The 17,151-nt window shown below is 44.3% G+C and overlaps 1 protein-coding gene across 3 annotated transcripts in view; it reads left to right on the top strand.

The window, feature by feature from the left end:
• The window catches only part of LOC126984032 (nascent polypeptide-associated complex subunit alpha, muscle-specific form-like), an 86,594-nt gene that overhangs the window by 52,857 nt on the left and 16,586 nt on the right, over window positions 1-17,151 (top strand). For all 3 annotated transcript variants that reach the window (XM_050837391.1, XM_050837392.1, XM_050837390.1), the window contains exon 2: window positions 13,329-13,433. In XM_050837391.1, the coding sequence (XP_050693348.1) occupies window positions 13,329-13,433 (105 nt within the window). The remainder of the gene's footprint in view (window positions 1-13,328; window positions 13,434-17,151) is intronic.

Here is a 17,151-nt window from a genome sequence, read left to right as displayed (position 1 = left end):
TAGGAGCGGCAGGTACACACAAAGGAGATTCGAACCCCTGATGGCGGAGCGGCTGACAGATGGTGTGTTAGAGATAGAGAGGGAGAGATGGTGTGTGATAGTGTGTGAGAGAGAGAGAGAGAGAGAGAGAGAGAGAGAGAGAGAGAGAGAGAGAGAGAGAGAGAGAGAGAGAGAGAGAGAGAGAGAGAGAGTACTTATATTTTTTTGTTATTGGTTTATCATTGTTGGTGTAATTATTTTTTTGCTTCATCTTCCTCCTCTTCCTTCTCATCATCATTATCACCATCACCATCATTAGCAAACAAATCACCATCACCAGTACAATCACTCACTATTGCCACCATCACCACCACCATCATCGTCACCGTCACTATCACTAACATAACCACACTAACACCACCCTCATCAGCACCATTATCACCAACACCACAACACGCACCACCACCATCATCACCATTAGCAGTTCTCATACCAACATCAATACCGCAATCACCACCATCACCATTAAGCCAATCAAAACCATTACATCTTCGTAGGTTATGGCAGAGCGCTCCACATGTTCCACTTTTGCTGCGTTGCGCGAAGTGGAAAGACGATCGACGGTGTAATAACGCGCAGGCAGAGAGGCGAGAAGAATGATGTTGTTCCAGGCAGGGGGCCGCTGGGGTGAACTGAACTGTCTGCTCGGGAGGGGGGGTGGGGGGGTCGCTGAGGGGGAGGGGAGGGAGAGTAGAAGGAAACTTGGAAAGACAGACAAGAGGAAGCCTATTGGTTCGTTACGAGGCTACCCGCTCTAGTGCTATGATCTGCTCGACAATCACTTCGTGCCTGCCGAGCAGACCAAAACACTTCGGTGCGTAAGTTCAGTTTACTCCTGTTGCAACGAAGTAACGGTTGATGCTATTTTTAAAGTTGCTGATGGTGTCTGCACTTTTGGGAGGCTGTGGCTGAGTGGTTAGCGTGCCGGTGCCGCGTCCTCGTCGAGTGTTCTAGTCTACCCACATGCTGTCCTGAAGACCACCTATCAACCCGGACTCTAGATTAAAGATAAACTCCGGGGTCAGCATTAGACAAGCAAGATGGCGCCACTATAAACACTTGCCTGCGCCATAATTGGCTGGGGCCGACCATCAGACCCCACCAAGAAAGCCTACCGGCGCCATAGGCCGAAACGTCATAAAAAAACTTGCTACTTCAGCAGGAAGGTTGTTTCAATGTCGTATGTCTTGGTGTGTGAAGAAACCCCAACCAATGTTTGAAGGAAGTGGATGAAGAGGAGGAGGAGGAGGAGGTAGATAAGGGTCTTCCCACATTCACTTCGCACGTTGATTATGCAAGACTTGAGGTGTAAATATGCAAATACCTGTGTCCTGCGCGAGGGTCAAGGTGCATATTTACGGCTGACCTTACGTAGTCCTCCTCCTCCTCCTCCTCCTCCTCTTCTAACCCCTCCTTCTCTGTGTTGACTTCCAATCTTACACCATTAATAGACTTTTAACTATTTTTCTCCGTCCTCTCTTCCTCCTCCTCCGCCTACTTCCTATCTTACCATTTACAAACTCTATCTCTCTCTTCTTCCTCTTACTTTTTTTTTTCTGGCGTTCGGCTTAGAGCACCGGTAGGCCCCAACCCGTAATGGCGCAGGCAAGTGTTTTATAGTGGCGCCATCTTGCTTCTTATCCTCCCCCTCTTCTTCCTCCTTCCCTGGGGGACTTTGTGGTGCAGTGGTTAGCACACTCGGCTCACAACCAAGAGAGCCCGGGTTTGATTCCCGGGCGGAGTGGAAAAAATTGGGCGGCTTTTCCAATACCCTACGCCCCTGTCTACTCTGCAGTGAATGGGTACCAGGTATTAATCGGGGGTTGTGTCCCGTCTCCTGGGGTCTGTTCCCTTCTCCTATAATTCCTTTCCCCTCCTGTCTCTCTCCGGCATATGACCACAGATGTTGGGCCGCCTAAACCAAACTTTTCAACTTTTCCTCCTTCCCTTATAATGAACAGGAAGAAACAGAGACCATATTATAACTTCCAAGAAACAAGAGGGAAGGAATATAAGGAAACAATAATCGTATCTAATAAGTTGCAGAAGATAAAAGCAAGGTTACGATATCACAGCATTATCGAGGAACAAGACCAGGAAGAGGGACGCGTTACCACCATAGCTAACCTTTCAATAGGAGGAAGGACGAACTAGCTAAACTTTCAATAGCAGGAAGGACACGCGTCATTACATACACGGTCATTGAAGTGGTGTGTCGCGTCGCCTATCCACTACATCACGGAGCGCCCCCTCTCTCTTCCCTCTCCCCACACACACACACCCCGCGTAGACTAAAGGGGTGAGTTGACAGAAAGAAACGTTGAAGGGCACAGTGACGTTTTTTCTTATCTCCTTAACGTTTTTTTTTTTTTTTTCGTTTTTCATCTATTTTATTTCTATGTTCTTCCTTATCTTTTTTCTCATTTTTCTTCTTTCTTATCTCGTATCTTTCCTTCTCTCCTTCTCCGCATCGTCCTTCTCTCCAGACCTTATTTTTTGTTCTAACATGCGTGTTTTTTTTTATTTCTTCGCTTTCTCTTTAATATTTCTAGTTTTATTCTTCTCTTCTTCTCGTTCTAGGTCATGGTGACGTTATATTTGTCTTCCTTGACGTTCTTTTCTTAATTCTTCTCTTTCCCGCTTTTTATTTCTCTTTTTTCTTTATCCTTTTCTTCTTTTTTTCCTCTTTAACCTTCTTCCTTAGTTTGCACTTCTCATTCTCCTCTCCTCCTCTTCATCATCATCTTCATCCTTCTCCTCATTCTTCTCCATCATCTTCTTTCTCATGTTTTTTCATTAGTTATTCTTTTTTTCTCTTTGTTTCTATTTTCTTTATATTCTCCTTTTCTTTCTTCTTCCTTATTTTGCACTCCTCCTCCTCCTCCTCATTCTTTATCATCTTCTTTCTTCTTTTCTTCTTCTTTCCTATCTTGCATTTTTCCCCTCCTCCTCCTCCTCCTCTTTCTCTTCATTCTTCATCATCTTCCTCTCTTCCTTCTTCCATATTTTGCCCTTCATTCCTCCTCCCTCTTATTTCTCATTCGTCTTAATCAGCATCATCCTCTTCTCTTTTCATGATCCTCCTCCTCCTCCACCTTCTCCTCCTCCTCCTTGTGGTCAATCGTGCTTTCCCCCATTTTCCATTGAGAGTTTTCGCCGAGGGTCACGTTTTCTTTATGGATGGACTGCCACTGGGTTGAAGGGGTAACTTATGTGTTTGACCTCTTGCCCTCTTCATTTCCCCCCCTCCCCTCCCCTTCCTTCCTCCCTCCTCCTCCTCCTCTTTCACTTCTTCATGCATACCTTACTTTTAGAATTCATTGAAGTTGTTACAGTTTTCTTTATTATTATCTTTTTTTTTGTTTTTGTTTTAGGGTATAGCATAAACTCCTTTCAATGACGGTATTTTTTTCTTGTTTTTCTTTTCGTTTTCGTTTTTATTGCCTTTTTTATTTTCTCGACTTTTCCTATTCATATATTTTTTTTCTTTGCTTTTTTGATTCAGTGAGCAGCAAACGGTAGAGTCATCTTGGGGGGAGGGGGAGGGGAGGGAGAGGGGAAGGGGGGTGAGGGGGGGAGAGTTCATAAACTGACAGATTGATAACACTTGACTTTTTGCTTCGGGTGACAAAACTGTTCTCATCTTACTGTGTCATCTTTCTCTTTTGTAATCTATTGTTGCTGTTTTTTTTATTTTTTTTATTCCGAGTTTGTTTTCTGATACATCATGCACTTGCGAGAGAGACGCGTGATTATCTCTTGAGTGTGTGTGTGTGTGTGTGTGTGTGTGTGTGTGTGTAGCGTGACTTAAGAGACGAAGGAAAGTGAAAACTGACTTACGTGTTATGCTGATGTCATTTAGCTTGGGGCGGGGCAGGGGAGAAGCAGAGCCAGAAGGGGGAGGGGGTTAGGCGGGGCGTGGTGGGGTGAGGCTGAGACGGAAGGGAAGGGGCTGGGGTGGGTCAATGAGTATCCGAGGAGTAGCAAGGTGAGGGAGGAGTGAAGGGTCGTGAGCAAAGGGTTAAGAGGGCGGTTGTGGAGGCGGAAGCAATGAGTAATATAGGTCAGGGAGGGACAGGTAAGAGAAGAACAAATGCAGTAGAGAAGAAGGAAGGGTTTGTGGCAGGCAGAGTGTTTGACAGTGAAAAAAGGGAGGAAGCCAATGGAGGGAGAGTGGGTAAGAAAGCATATATGGGTCAGGGAGAAACAGGGAAGGGAGGACAAGTGGAGAGAAGGAAGGGTTTGAGGTATGCAGATTTGACAAGGAGTAGAGGAGGAGTTAGAGCTGGATACGGGAATTGCAACAGGGGAAGAGGAGTGTGTAAGAGAGCAATGAAAGGGTGATATGGGTCAGGAAGGGACAGGGAGGGAAAAAGGAAGGGTTAGTGGTAGGCAGAGTGGTTGACAGGGAGGAAAGGAAGAGAAAGGGCTGGAAAGGGGAATTGCGACAGGGAATGAGAGTTTGTAAGGAAGCAGAGCAGGAGGTGATATGGGTCTGAGAGGGACAGGGAGAGAAGGAGGAAGTTTGGTAGGCAGAAAGAGAGGAAGGAGAGCAATGTATTAGGGAGAGTCAGAACTGGAAAGGGGAAGTGTGACAGGGGAAGGGGAGTGGGTAAGGAAACAGGGGAAGGAGAGGAACAGGTAAAGAAGGACAAGTAGATTTGAAAGAAGGAAGGATTTAGGATAGACAGAGAGAGGGGGAGGAGGTTATTGTGTTTGAGAGAGTCAGGGCTGGATAGGGTAAGTGCGACAGGGGAATGGGAGTATAAGGAATCAGGGGAAAGGGTGATATGGGTCAGGGGTAGCAGGGCAGGGCGTGGTAGGGGCGGTGCCGGGGGGCGTGAGGGCGTGCAGGGTGGCGGCGTGAAGTCCTTAAGGCGTGAAATTGCGTCACGCCGCCCCTCGTCGTGCTGCTGGGAGTCACGGCCGCAGGTAAGGCGCTGCACAGGTGGGCACGAAGGAGGGGGGAGGAAGGGGGAGGCTGGGTAACGGCACTGGTAACAAAAAAAAATAATGTGATACTGTTCTATTTTTAGAGTAAAGGAGGCAGCTCGAGGGAAAAATAAAATGACAAAAGAAAAAGCCCTCTGTCGGTGCTCCTGTTAATAGTTGATAGGGTAGCCGAAGGAAGGTGAAAATCGATTGGAAAGGTGTGTGATACTCCCCTCTTGAAAGCGTTAAAGTCGTAAACAAGAGGAAACCGAGGCCAGGGAAGGATGTGTTGGTAGTACTGATGACAAACGTATACAGATAAATACAATGTCAAAATAAATATAAACAGAGAAAAATGAGTACAGTATAAAGGGGGGGTGATGACGGTGGCTGGGGGGAGGAAGGTGAGGGGGAGTGCAGTGTGGTTGTGGTGGAGGGGGGTAGGGAGGGAGTTTGTTTCTTGTGTTGATAGTCCTAATGACATACGTATACCTGTGTTCCAAGCGTTTATATTACAAGTTCTTCACTCTTCGGCCATATTGTGTTGCTATTTGTGTTGAGAAAGCACTGATGACAAACGTATATATGACTGTTTCTAGGGTCAATATTACAAGTTCTTCACTCTTCGGCCATATTGTGTTGCTATTTGTGTTGAGAAAGCACTGATGACAAACGTATATATGACTGTTTCTAGGGTCAATATTACAAGTTCTCTCCTCCTAAACCATATTGTGTTGAAGTTTGTGTTGTACTGATGACAAACGTACGCCTGTTTTTAGCGCCCAGAATGGAAACTTTCCCTTCCTCGGCCATTCACTTTAACATCAATTGCTTTTGTGTTAATGGTACTCTACCTTTTTTTTTCACTCACTTTCCCTTTCCTTCCTCTGTCCCTTTTTTTTTTTTACTTTTCTTTTTACTCCTGTTGTTGTTTTCTTATCATTCTCACAAGCGTATCCATGTGTTTCTAGCGCCCAGAACATAAACTTTCCCTTCTTCGGCCATTCCCTTAAATATCAGTTGCTATTTATGTTAATGGAATCGATCATAACAAACTTATCCAAGTGTTTCTAGTGCCCAGAACACACGCTTTCCCTTCTTCGGCCATTCCCTTAAATATCCGTTGCTATTTATGTTAATGGAATCGATCATAACAAACTACTCCATGTGTTTCTAGTGCCCAGAACACAAGCTTTCCCTTCTTCGGCCATTCCCTTAAATATCCTTTGCTATTTGTGTTGACGGTAGCAAAAACAAAAGTATATATGTGTTTCTTGGGTCCATATCACAAGCTTTCCCTTCTTCGGCCATTCCCTTAAATATCCGTTGCTATTTGTGTTGACGGTAGCAATATCAAATGTATATATGTGTTTCTTGCGTCCATGTCACAAGCTTTCCCTTCTTCGGCCATTCCTTTAAATATCCTTTGCTATTTGTGTTAATGGAATCGATATTTTCTTGCGTCCATATCACAAGCTTTCGAGTGTTTCTAGTGCCCAGAACACAAGCTTTCCGTTCTTCGGCCATTCCCTTAAATATCCGTTGCTATTTGTGTTGACGGTAGCAATATCAAATGTATATATGTGTTTCTTGCGTCCATGTCACAAGCTCTCCCATCTTCGCCCATTCCCTTGAGATCAGTTCCAGCAATATGAGGCAACCAGAGCCCCTTCCCTATATACAAGCTTCCTATGAACCGCTCTTACGGGTTAATGGATATATCTAACACATTACATTTTATCTGTTAGTAATATTATGACGCAAATATACCAAGGAAGTGATGAATTTAACGAGGCCGAAAAACTTATAATCTGCCGTTGGTTTTTGAGTTTGTAGTAAGTTGATAAGAGAAGGAAGGGAAGGGTTAAGGAGGAAGAGGAGAAGAGGATGAGGACAACAAAAAAAAGGTAGAGAGGGAGAGGAAGGGGAAGGAGGAATACAGGTACAGGTGTGTTGATGCAGGTAATATCATCCTCATGCTTACCTGTTCTGCTGTCCTGTCCTGTCCTGCTGATTCTGCTTCACCTGCTCGCCTTCTTCCAGTCGTGTTTTTTTTCTTTCTTTCTTTAATTTTTTCTCTATTTATTTTCCTTTCATAGCGGCCAGGTACTTACGGTATGTCTTATTCTACGATACTTTCATTTTCTATTTCGCTTTCACTTTCCTTTACCTTGTTATTTTTCACTCACTTTCCCTTTCCCTACTTTCTCTTTCCTTACTCTGTCTTGTTTATTTACGCTTTTGTTTACTCTTGTTGTTGTTTCCTTCTTATCATTCTCACATCTTATCTCCTTCTCTCTCACCTTTACCCTTTTGCACTCCTCTTCCTCTCTTCACTTTCTCCTCCTTTCATCCTAATCCTCTTATCCCTTTTTTGCATCCTCATCCTCCTTCTCATCTCCCTGTCCTTCCTTGTCCCCATCCCTCCCCGCTTATAGGACTCCCCTTCCCCCCCCCCTCCCTCCCCTCTCGTGGCATTCCTCCTCCGCCTGAAGTCCTACGCCAAGGAGATCGAGTCTTAAACCAGTATCCTGAGGGTCCTGAACGTGTGTGTGTGTGTGTGTGTGTGTGTGTGTGTGTGTGTGTGTGTGTGTGTGTGTAGCATTATCGTTTCGTAAGTGTGAGAAGAAAAAAAAGATGCAGAGAGAGAGAGAGAGAGAGAGAGAGAGAGAGAGAGAGAGAGAGAGAGGAGCCATTCGCGCTTCCCAAGGTTCCCAACAAATCCATAAAGCTGTTGAACTAAAGATAAAGTACTTGATTATAGCACTTTCATGACACAAACGTAAACATTACCATCTCTCTCTCTCTCTCTCTCTCTCTCTCTCTCTCTCTCCCTCCCTTCCCTTCTTTTCTTCCCTCTTCTCCCTCTCTCCCTCCTCCTCCATTCATATATCTTTCCATTTTTCCTTCTTTTCTGTTCATTCCTCTTCCTTTTGTCCTTCACTCCTTCTCTCCTGATATCCCTCTTCTTCTCTCTTCTCGTTTTTCATTTCCCTTTTCTTTTTGTCTTCCTCTTCTCATCTCTCTCTTCCTCCCTTTTCGTCCATCTGTCCCTCCTCTCTTATTCTCTCTTCCCTCACCTTAGTTTCCTTTCCTTATCTTCCCTTCTTCTCTTTTGTTCTTTCTTCGTTTTGCTTCTTCCTCCCCTCTTTCCCCTTCCTCTTTTCCTCTCTCTCGTCTGCCTCCCATCCTCCTCCTCCTCCTTAACTCTTCCCTTCCTTCTCTTATCAACCTCACGCTACCCTGTCTACCCCCTACACCTCCCTTCCCCTTGCCCCCCTTCTTGTACCCTTCCCTCACCCCTTACCTCCTTTCCTCCCCTTCTTTCCTCCCCTCCCCTTCTCTCTCTCTCTCTTTTTCATCCCACACATTTTTTTCTATATAACCTTTTCTTTCCTCTTACGTTAACTTGGAAACCCCACTTTTGTATCCTTCCTCCTCCTCCTCCTCCTCCTCCTCCTCCTCCTCCTCCTCCTCCTCCTCCTCCTCTTCCTCTTCACAATGTCACTCCAGCTTACGTCTCCCCCCCCCCCCAAGTCGGTACTCTCCTCCCTTCCTTCCTCCCCCTCTTCCTCCCTCCTCTCCTCTTCCCTCTCCCTCCCCCTTCCTTCCTCTCCCTCCTTCCCCTTCCTTCCCCTCCTCCTTCCCCTTCGCTCCCCTCCTCATCCTTCCCCCTCTTTCTTCCCCTCTTCCAGTAACGGGACCCCAGTGGAAGCTTACGAAAACGCGGAGGGATGAGAGGAGGAGGAGGAGGAGGAGGAGGAGGAGGAGGAGGAGAGGTGAGGGGGCCATTCCCCGACACCAAGCCACACATTAGCATAACCCAGGCCCTTCCTCCTCCTCCTCCTCCTCCTCCTCCTCCATCAAGAGACTTTAACCTTAAAAGCAAACGAAAAAAGCCTCAAAAACCCTTGCTTTTTTTTTTTTTTTTTTTTTTTTTTTTAGAATGTCGTGACACTTTCCTCCTCCTCCTCCTCCTCCTCCTCCTCCTCCTCCTCCTCCTCCTCCTCCTCCTCCTCCTCCTCCTCCTTCCAACGTGCCTCATATCCTCTCTTTGCAATAAGGTTTTCAAGGGTGGGTGAGAGAGAGAGAGAGAGAGAGAGAGAGAGAGAGAGAGAGAGAGAGAGAGAGAGAGAGAGAGAGAGAGAGAGAGAGAGAGAGAGAGAGATTTCAGCTGGTCATGGAAAACTTTATTAATTAAAGTTTTGAGTAAGAAAACGGGAAGAGGGTAAAAAAAAAAAAGACTCGTGAGGTTCTCTGAGGGCGGAGGTGATGGTTGTGGTGGTGGTGGTGGAAGGGGGGGAGGGGGGGAAGGGGAAACACGGGAAAAGAAGTGGTGGGGGAGGTGAGGGTGGGGGAAGGGGTGTATGGGGATACAGGATAAAAGGGGAGAAGGGAGGAGAGGGAAAACATGGGAAAAGAAGTGGAGGTGGTGGAAGGGTGGAAGTGTGGAGGGGGTGGAGGTGGAGGCAGGAGAAATGGGGGGAGGGGGGAGGGAAAAAAACGCGAAAAAAAGTGGTGGTGGTGGAGGTGGTTGGGGGGGGAGGGGAAGGAAGGAGAAAAGGGGGAGGGGGGAGGGGAAAACACGGGAAAAGAAGTAGTGGTGGAGGTGAGGGTGGTGGGAGGGGGTGGAGGGGAAAGGGAAAACACGGGAAAAAAAGTGGTAGTGGTAGTGGTGGTGGTGGAGGTGGTGGAAGGGGGGGGAGGGGGATGCAGGAGAAAAGGGGGGAAGGGAGGAGAGGGAGAGATGGCATGACCTTAACCCGGTTCTCCCAGGCGGTGAAAACTGGGCATCCGGTATAAGATTCGCGTATTTTTTCAGTCTATCCTGGGAGGCGGTGTGCGTGCGTGTGTGCGTGTGCGTGCGTGCGTCAGGAATGCCTACTACTGCTGCTGCGGGAACCATTACTACTACTGCTACTGCTTCTCCTACTAATGATTTTACTGGTACTACACTGCTGTCTCTATTTTGCTCGTTTTTTTTTTTCATTGTCATTTCCTTTATTTTTTCTCATTTCTTTATATATTCCTGTTTTAATCATCACCTCCCTTTCCATATCTGTCATTCCCAAGCTTTCTTTCCCTCACTACTATTGCTAAACTGCTGTCTCTATTCTGGTCGTTTGGTTTTCATTGTCGTTTTGTAATTTTTCTTCTTATTTCCTCTTTCCTTTATTTTTTTCTCATTTTTTGGTTCCTTTTTTAATCATCACCTCCCTTTCCATATCTTTCATTCCCAAGCTTTCTTTCCCTCACTACTATTGCTACACTGCTGTCTCTATTTTGCTCGTTCGGTTTTCATTGTCGTTTTGTATTTTTTCTTCTTATTTCCTCTTTCCTTTAGTTTTTTCTCATTTTTTGGTTCCTTTTTTAATCATCACCTCCCTTTCCATATCTCTCATTTCCAATCTTTCTTTCTCGCTACTATTGCTACTATCCCTACAACTACTATTACTACTACTACTACTACTACTACTACTACTGCTGCTGCTGCCACTCCTACAGACGTTTTAGCTCTTACTACACTGCTGTCATTGTTCTCTATATATCGCTGTGGCTGATGTTGCACTTTACTCCGGGCAAACGACACAGGCCAAGGGCGGGACGAAATAGAAAATACAACTCGCAATGCATAGCAAAGTTCGCCCAGGAGACGTCAGTTTGTGTAAGAGTGGAGGTATTTTTGCGGTTTTGGATCTCTAGGTTAAAGGTGTCTTCATCCTGCCTTCGAAATAGTTCAGGTCACTGGGAGGAAGAAATACAGATGAAAGTAGGCCGTCCCAGTGTTTACCAGTGAAAGGGATGAAGAAATAAAGATCCCTGTTAACGCTTGCATTGGAAAGTTGGACAGCTGAGGAATGGGGCTGGGCAGAATCGTGTGTAACAAGGCCGCGGGAGAGGTAGAGGCTTGCAGTTATCGAGTTCAGAAGCGCAATTAGCAAGTTAGATAAAGATCCTTGTTAACGCTTGCATTGGAAAGTTGGACAGCTGAGGAATGGAGATGGGCAGAGTCGTGTGTAGCAAGGTCGCTGGAGAGGTAGAGGCATGCAGTTAGTGAGTTCAGAAGCGCAGTTAGCAAGTTGGATAAAGATCCTTGTTAACGCTTGCATTGGAAAGTTGGACAGCTGAGGAATGGAGATGGGCCGAGTCGTGTGTAGCAAGGTCGCTGGAGAGGTAGAGGCTTGCAGTTAGCGAGTTCAGAAGCGCAGTTAGCAAGTTAGATAAAGATCCTTGTTAACGCTTGCATTGGAAAGTTGGACAGCTGAGGAATGGGGTTGGGCAGAGTCGTGTTTAGCAAGGTCGCTGAAGGGGTAGAGGCATGCAGTTAGTGAGTTCAGAAGCGCAGTTAGCGTGGAAATAACAAGAGATAGCAAGTAAAGCAACATTGCGGGGGATGGCCAGAGGTTGAAGACGGTCAGAAAGAGGAGGAGGGTAGCTGATGAGACGAAAGGCCTTTGACTCCACGCTGTTCATAAGTGCTGTGTGGGTTGGTGTTCCCTCCCTTCCCCTCTCCCCCCCTCCCCCCTACACATGGGATACATACTCAGTACACGGGCGGACAAGGTTAGGGGGAAAAGAATTGGAGACGATGCACAACGGTGAACCTCAAGGACGCTGAATTAGTGAGAGATGAGTTGTGAAGTTTCCAGTTGAGATTTCGAGTTCAAGGAGGAGAGACCGAGATTGTTTTGATGTGGAAGGGGACATCACGTTATCTACTCTTACATAAACAGCAACGAAAATCACATGAGCTCATCCTCTTCTCCCCCTCTCCTCATCATCCTCTTCCCCCCTCCCCTTCTCCCCACCATCACCGTTACCACCACTGTTGCCAGCTCTTCAACAATCCCTCCCAACAGCCAGCCTTCGCGACCGACTGAGGTTTTAAAGGAAATGCCGTCACGCCGCGGTTTTCTCCCATTCCCACCCCGCCCTCCCGCCCACTTGAAAATAGCCCAATTTAGGCACGTCCTCCCTTGGCTGTTTCACGTCCTAATAGCCCAATTTCCGCCTTGAATTAGCCCAATGGTGCGTCTTCTTAACTTCTCTTCATACAAAACGTGTTCCATTTTCCTGAAGTTTTATGTTAATTTTCCTCCCTATGCTAAGTTGTGTTTTCCCTTGTACTTACCTGAGCCTGCTAATTACGCCCTCCCTTACCTGCCCTACCTGACCTTGACCCAATTCCCAGCTGAGGGTAGACTTTGTAGGTGTTTGTGTACTGGTAGGGCTCCTGTTGTTACTGTAGTGGTGGTATTGTTGGTAGTAGTAGTAGTAGTAGTAGTAGTAGAAATAGTAGTAGTAGTGGTAGTAGTAGTTGTATAAATAGTTGTTAATAGTAGTAGCCTTTGTTGTTATCGTTGTTTTTGCTATTATTGTTATTATTCTTGGTGTTATATATTAGTTTATTATTGATAGCCACATTATTTTTTTTTGTTCTTGTTATTTTCAGTATTAGTATTAGGAGTATAAAGATATTGCTGATAAAAAATAATGGTAATAATAATGTTAAAAATGACAGATCTATTATTGATGATTATATATATTTTTTTCTATCTTTAAATTTGTTAGTCATCTTCATCATACTTTCGCTGATGGATTTTATGTTAACATCTGTGTATTATGGATATTATGTTAACTGTATATATGTTTTTCTTCTTATATAAAACTGTGTGAATTGATTTTAGTTTCAATACCTATCAGTCTATCTTTCTATCTATCCAACTGTCTATCTCTTTGTTGCGCCGCCAATGCTTAATAAAAAACGATACCTTATCACTGCACATAAACCTCTATCTGTCACTCGTATCTCATAATATTTTCCTATCTTTATCTTCGTTTTGTTTTATTTCCTCGTATCTTTTCTCACTCTCCGCCTTTTCATTATCTGCTCCATCTTGATTTTCTCTGCTTTTTCTTAGATTTTTCTCTCCACGAACTTTTTTTTTTTGCTTGTTAAATCTTTCCTGACTCCTTTTTTGTTTCTTATTCTTTTACTTTCCTCGTGTTTCTAATCTTTAAATCTTTGCGTTTTGTTTTTATTTACGATTTTGTTTTTGTTCTATGCATTTTTTTGTTCTTTTCTTCCTTCCCTTTCTCTTGTATCGCCCATTCTTTTTCTCTCACTTTTATTTTTCATTCTTTTCCTTTTTCTTTTTTTATCTTTCATTATTTCACTTTCTCTTACATGTGTCGTTTTCTCTCTATCTCTTACACATTCTTTCAGTTTTTTTTTCTCTCTCTCTCTCTCTCTCTCTCTCTCTCTCTCTCTCTCTCTCTCTCTCTCTCTCTCTCTCTCTCACCTATACACCCTTCACCCCACCCTTCTCACCTTGCCTCTTCCCCCTCCCCCCCAGATGACCCCCCCGTCCCCCCTGCTGGTGCTGCTGCTGGTGCTGGCCGTGGGCGGACCTTCACTCTCCCCCGCCCACGCACTGCCCGACGCCCACACCCATGACCAGGTGAGTAAACAGGTAGAGAGGTGTTAATTTAAGGTGTATTCGCCATTTAGTACGCTCAGCTGATTTATATTTAGGGTTGGTTTGCCATTTAGCACGCATAAGTAAGACAGGTTGATGGGTGTTGAATTGAAGTCATGTTCGCCAATTTGCACGCGTTATTTTAAAAAAGCACAGGTGGGTAGGTAGACAGGTGATAATTTAAGGTGTGTTTGCCAATGAGTAAGCACAGGTAAAATAATTTGACAGGTGTTGCTATGAAAGTATGATAATTTGCACGCACTATTGTTTCCCAATTTGTACGCGCTCCAATTATCAAGACCAGGTAAGTAAACGAAGGTAGAGAGATAGACTGATGTATATTTAAGGTTGGTTTGCCATTTAGTACTCACAAGTAAGACAAGTTTGAGGTGTATGAGATTTTTCCAATTTGTACGCCATGTTCTAATTAGTACGACCAGGTAAGTAAAACACAGGTGGGCAGGTGTGTATTTTGTGGGTGTGTTCGTTAGTTCGCATGCACAGGTAAACGTTTGGTAAGACTTTAGACTCATGAATGTGGAAAGTACAAACACACACACACACACACACACACACACACACACACACACACACACACACACACACACACACACACACACACACACACACACACACACACACACACACACACACACACACACACACACACACCATGATCAGGCACGAAATTTAGAAATCATCAACACTTCTTCGCGTACTTTCAAAACACAGAAAAATCAGTCTTTTTTTTTTCTTTTTCTTATATTTTTTTCCGATGTGGTGACATGGGGGGATTTCTGTACCACTCATTTTCTGTTTTATCTTTCTTTTGTTATTATTATTATTATTATTATTATTATTATTATTATTATTATTATTATTATTATTATTATTATTATTATTATTATTATTATTATTATTATTATTATTATTTTGACGCAAAGTGTGAGAAGTTCCATAAAGTGTAACAGAAAAGTAGAAAAAAAAACAAGAAGTAAAAGAAGAAGAGAAATATGAAGAAGACAAAGAAGAAGGAGAAAAGGAAGAAGAATAAGAGAAAGAAAGAATGTAAGAAAAAGTAAATGATTGGAAACAACAATGAAGAAGAAGAAAAGGAAGAAGAAGAAAAGAAAGAAAGAAGGAAAGAAAAAGTAAATGATTGGAAACAACAATGAAGAAGAAGAACGTGAAGAAGAAGAAGAGGAAGAAAGAAGGAAAGAAAGAGTAAATGAAAGGAAACAACATTGAAGAAGAAGAAAAGGGTAAAAAAAAAAGAAGAAAACGAAGAACCAAAAGAAGAAAGAGAATGCTGATGATGATGACGATGACACCTAAAGCAGAAGGAATGCCGTATAGAAAAAAAAAAAAAAAAATCACACAAAATAGAAAATACAACGAAAACCAGAAAAACTAGAATTATTAAAAAAAAGACACGATTCATGCCAAGATCACGTGACTCTGTGATCTTTAAAAATAGAAAAAAGAAAAAAACTAAGAAAAAAAAAGAATATAAGTAAAGAGAGGAGGAAAGTGTGTGACCTTCCGGCGGGGGGGAGGAGGAGGAGGAAGAAGAGGAGGAGGAGGAAGGACGGGGTTGAGGGCCGGGGAGGAGAATGAAAGGGAAAGGAGTAGGGGAGGAGAGGAAGGAGGAATGGAAGAGAGGGGAAGGGAAGGAGGAGGAGAAACATAAGTGAAGAGAAGGAATAGGAAGAGAGGACGAAGGATGGAAAAGAAGGAGAGAAATGGAGACGAAGGAGAGGAAACAAAGATAAAGAGATGAAAAAGGAGGTGGAGGAGAAGGACTGGAGGAGGTGGGAGGGAGAGAAAGGAAGAGGAGAGAAAATAGGAAAGGGGAAGATAAGGGGACATAAAAGTGGAAAGAGAGGAAGGGAAAAAAAGGATAGATAGAAAGGAGAGAGAGAGAGAGAGAGAGAGAGAGAGAGAGAGAGAGAGAGAGAGAGAGAGAGAGAGAGGAGAGGAGACGAAAGGAGAGGAGAGGAGTATCAATGCGTGAATGACAACAAAGAAAAGAATCAGACGCCTTTGAGAGAATTGAAACCTATATCGGCACTTCAAAGAGGAATCGGATCGCTTTATTAGATTGTCTTTTCTTGTATAACTGCCTTCATGACTCCTTTTTATCATCGCATTCTTCTATTAAGTGAAAAAAAAAATAGTAGATGTAAAATACTTATAGAAGCACAGAATATATAATTATCATCACATCCTTCAGTCATTAGTTAACTCTCGGATGATGACCTTTCCCAACGTACTCCACCTCTCCCTGATGCAAGAAATAAGTAGTCGAAGTACAGTTTGTCGAGTCTGGAGTGTCACAACGTATCCAGTAAGGCAAGGAAACTGTTTGGACTCCTTACGCGGCCGCTAAGACAATTATTGGTTTCTTCCCTGCCTTCTGTTAATGTACGACGTCTTGCACACACACACAGATAATAACTTTACTTCCAAGCGACTCAGAGGAAACAGGCCAGAGTCATTACAAACCCTGGAGGCTCCCAATAAGTGGAGTAATGTGTTCGTGTGTAGTTTGTATTATTTTATGAGTTGCACTGTTATTTATAATTTGTATCGCTTATATAATGAAACCAAAATGAGGCCGTTTTGGCGTTGGCTCCCGCTGGTCCATTTCTCCCCTCTGCTCTGCCACAGTTCCAACACCTATTTTTTCCTCTCATATGTTACCTATAGCTTACATATGAGAGGAAGAGATAGGTGTTGGGACTGTGTGGCAGAGCAGAGGGGAGGAAAGGACCCGCGGGAGCCTTCGCCAGACCGGCCTCGACATATTTGGAAGACTATAGTTCAGCATTAGTATAAATATCAGTGTTGGTGTTTGGTATTTGAATTGGTGTTTGTTTTCCTTTTTTCGGTGGTGCCTGTAGCGCTGGTAGGCTGTCTTGAGGGGCCTCTTGGACGACCCCAGCCCGGTAGTGGCGCAGGCGAATTTAATTTATAGTGGCTGCCGTGATGTATGACCCTTGCTTGGCCCATGCTGCCCCCCGGTGCTCCACTTGAACGAAGGGTTGACTGATGATCTGGGCAGCATGTGGGTAGCCTTCCTCCACTCGGTGATGGTTGAAATTTGTCAGCGTCCTTGGCGGGGCTCGAACCTAGCTCCTCAGGCCTACCACGCCCGCACGCTGACCACTCGGCCACACCCAGAGAACATGATTTCATTAACAAACGACTCCAAGGAAACAGGCCACTCACAACAATCCCTCGAGCCTCCCATAATAAGTCTGGAGTAATAATATGTGTGTGGAGTCTTGTATACACAGAGAACAAGACTTTACTATATAACAACTGGCTCAGAGGAAACAGGCCGAGCGTCACTACAAAGCATGAGACACAACAAACCTTCGAGCCTCCCATAATAAGTCTGGAGTAACATGGTCGTGTGTGGAGTCTTGCATACACAGAGAACAAGACTTTACTATATAACAACTGGCTCAGAGGAAACAGGCCGAGCGCCACTACAAAGCAAGTCACAACAAACTCTCGAGCCTCCCACAATAACTCTGGAGTAATAGTTTGTGTGTTGAGTCTTGCATACACAGAGAACATGGCTTTATTAGAAAGAGGCTGAGAGGAAACAGGCCAGTCACAAAAAACCCTTGAGCCTCCGAAAGGTCTGAAATAATGTTATGTTCATGTATGGATTCTTGTATACATGGAAGCG

Source organism: Eriocheir sinensis, chromosome 55 (genome assembly GCF_024679095.1).
Source record: "Eriocheir sinensis breed Jianghai 21 chromosome 55, ASM2467909v1, whole genome shotgun sequence".
Classification (NCBI taxonomy): domain Eukaryota; kingdom Metazoa; phylum Arthropoda; class Malacostraca; order Decapoda; family Varunidae; genus Eriocheir; species Eriocheir sinensis.
This window is presented reverse-complemented; position numbering and strand designations above follow the sequence as displayed.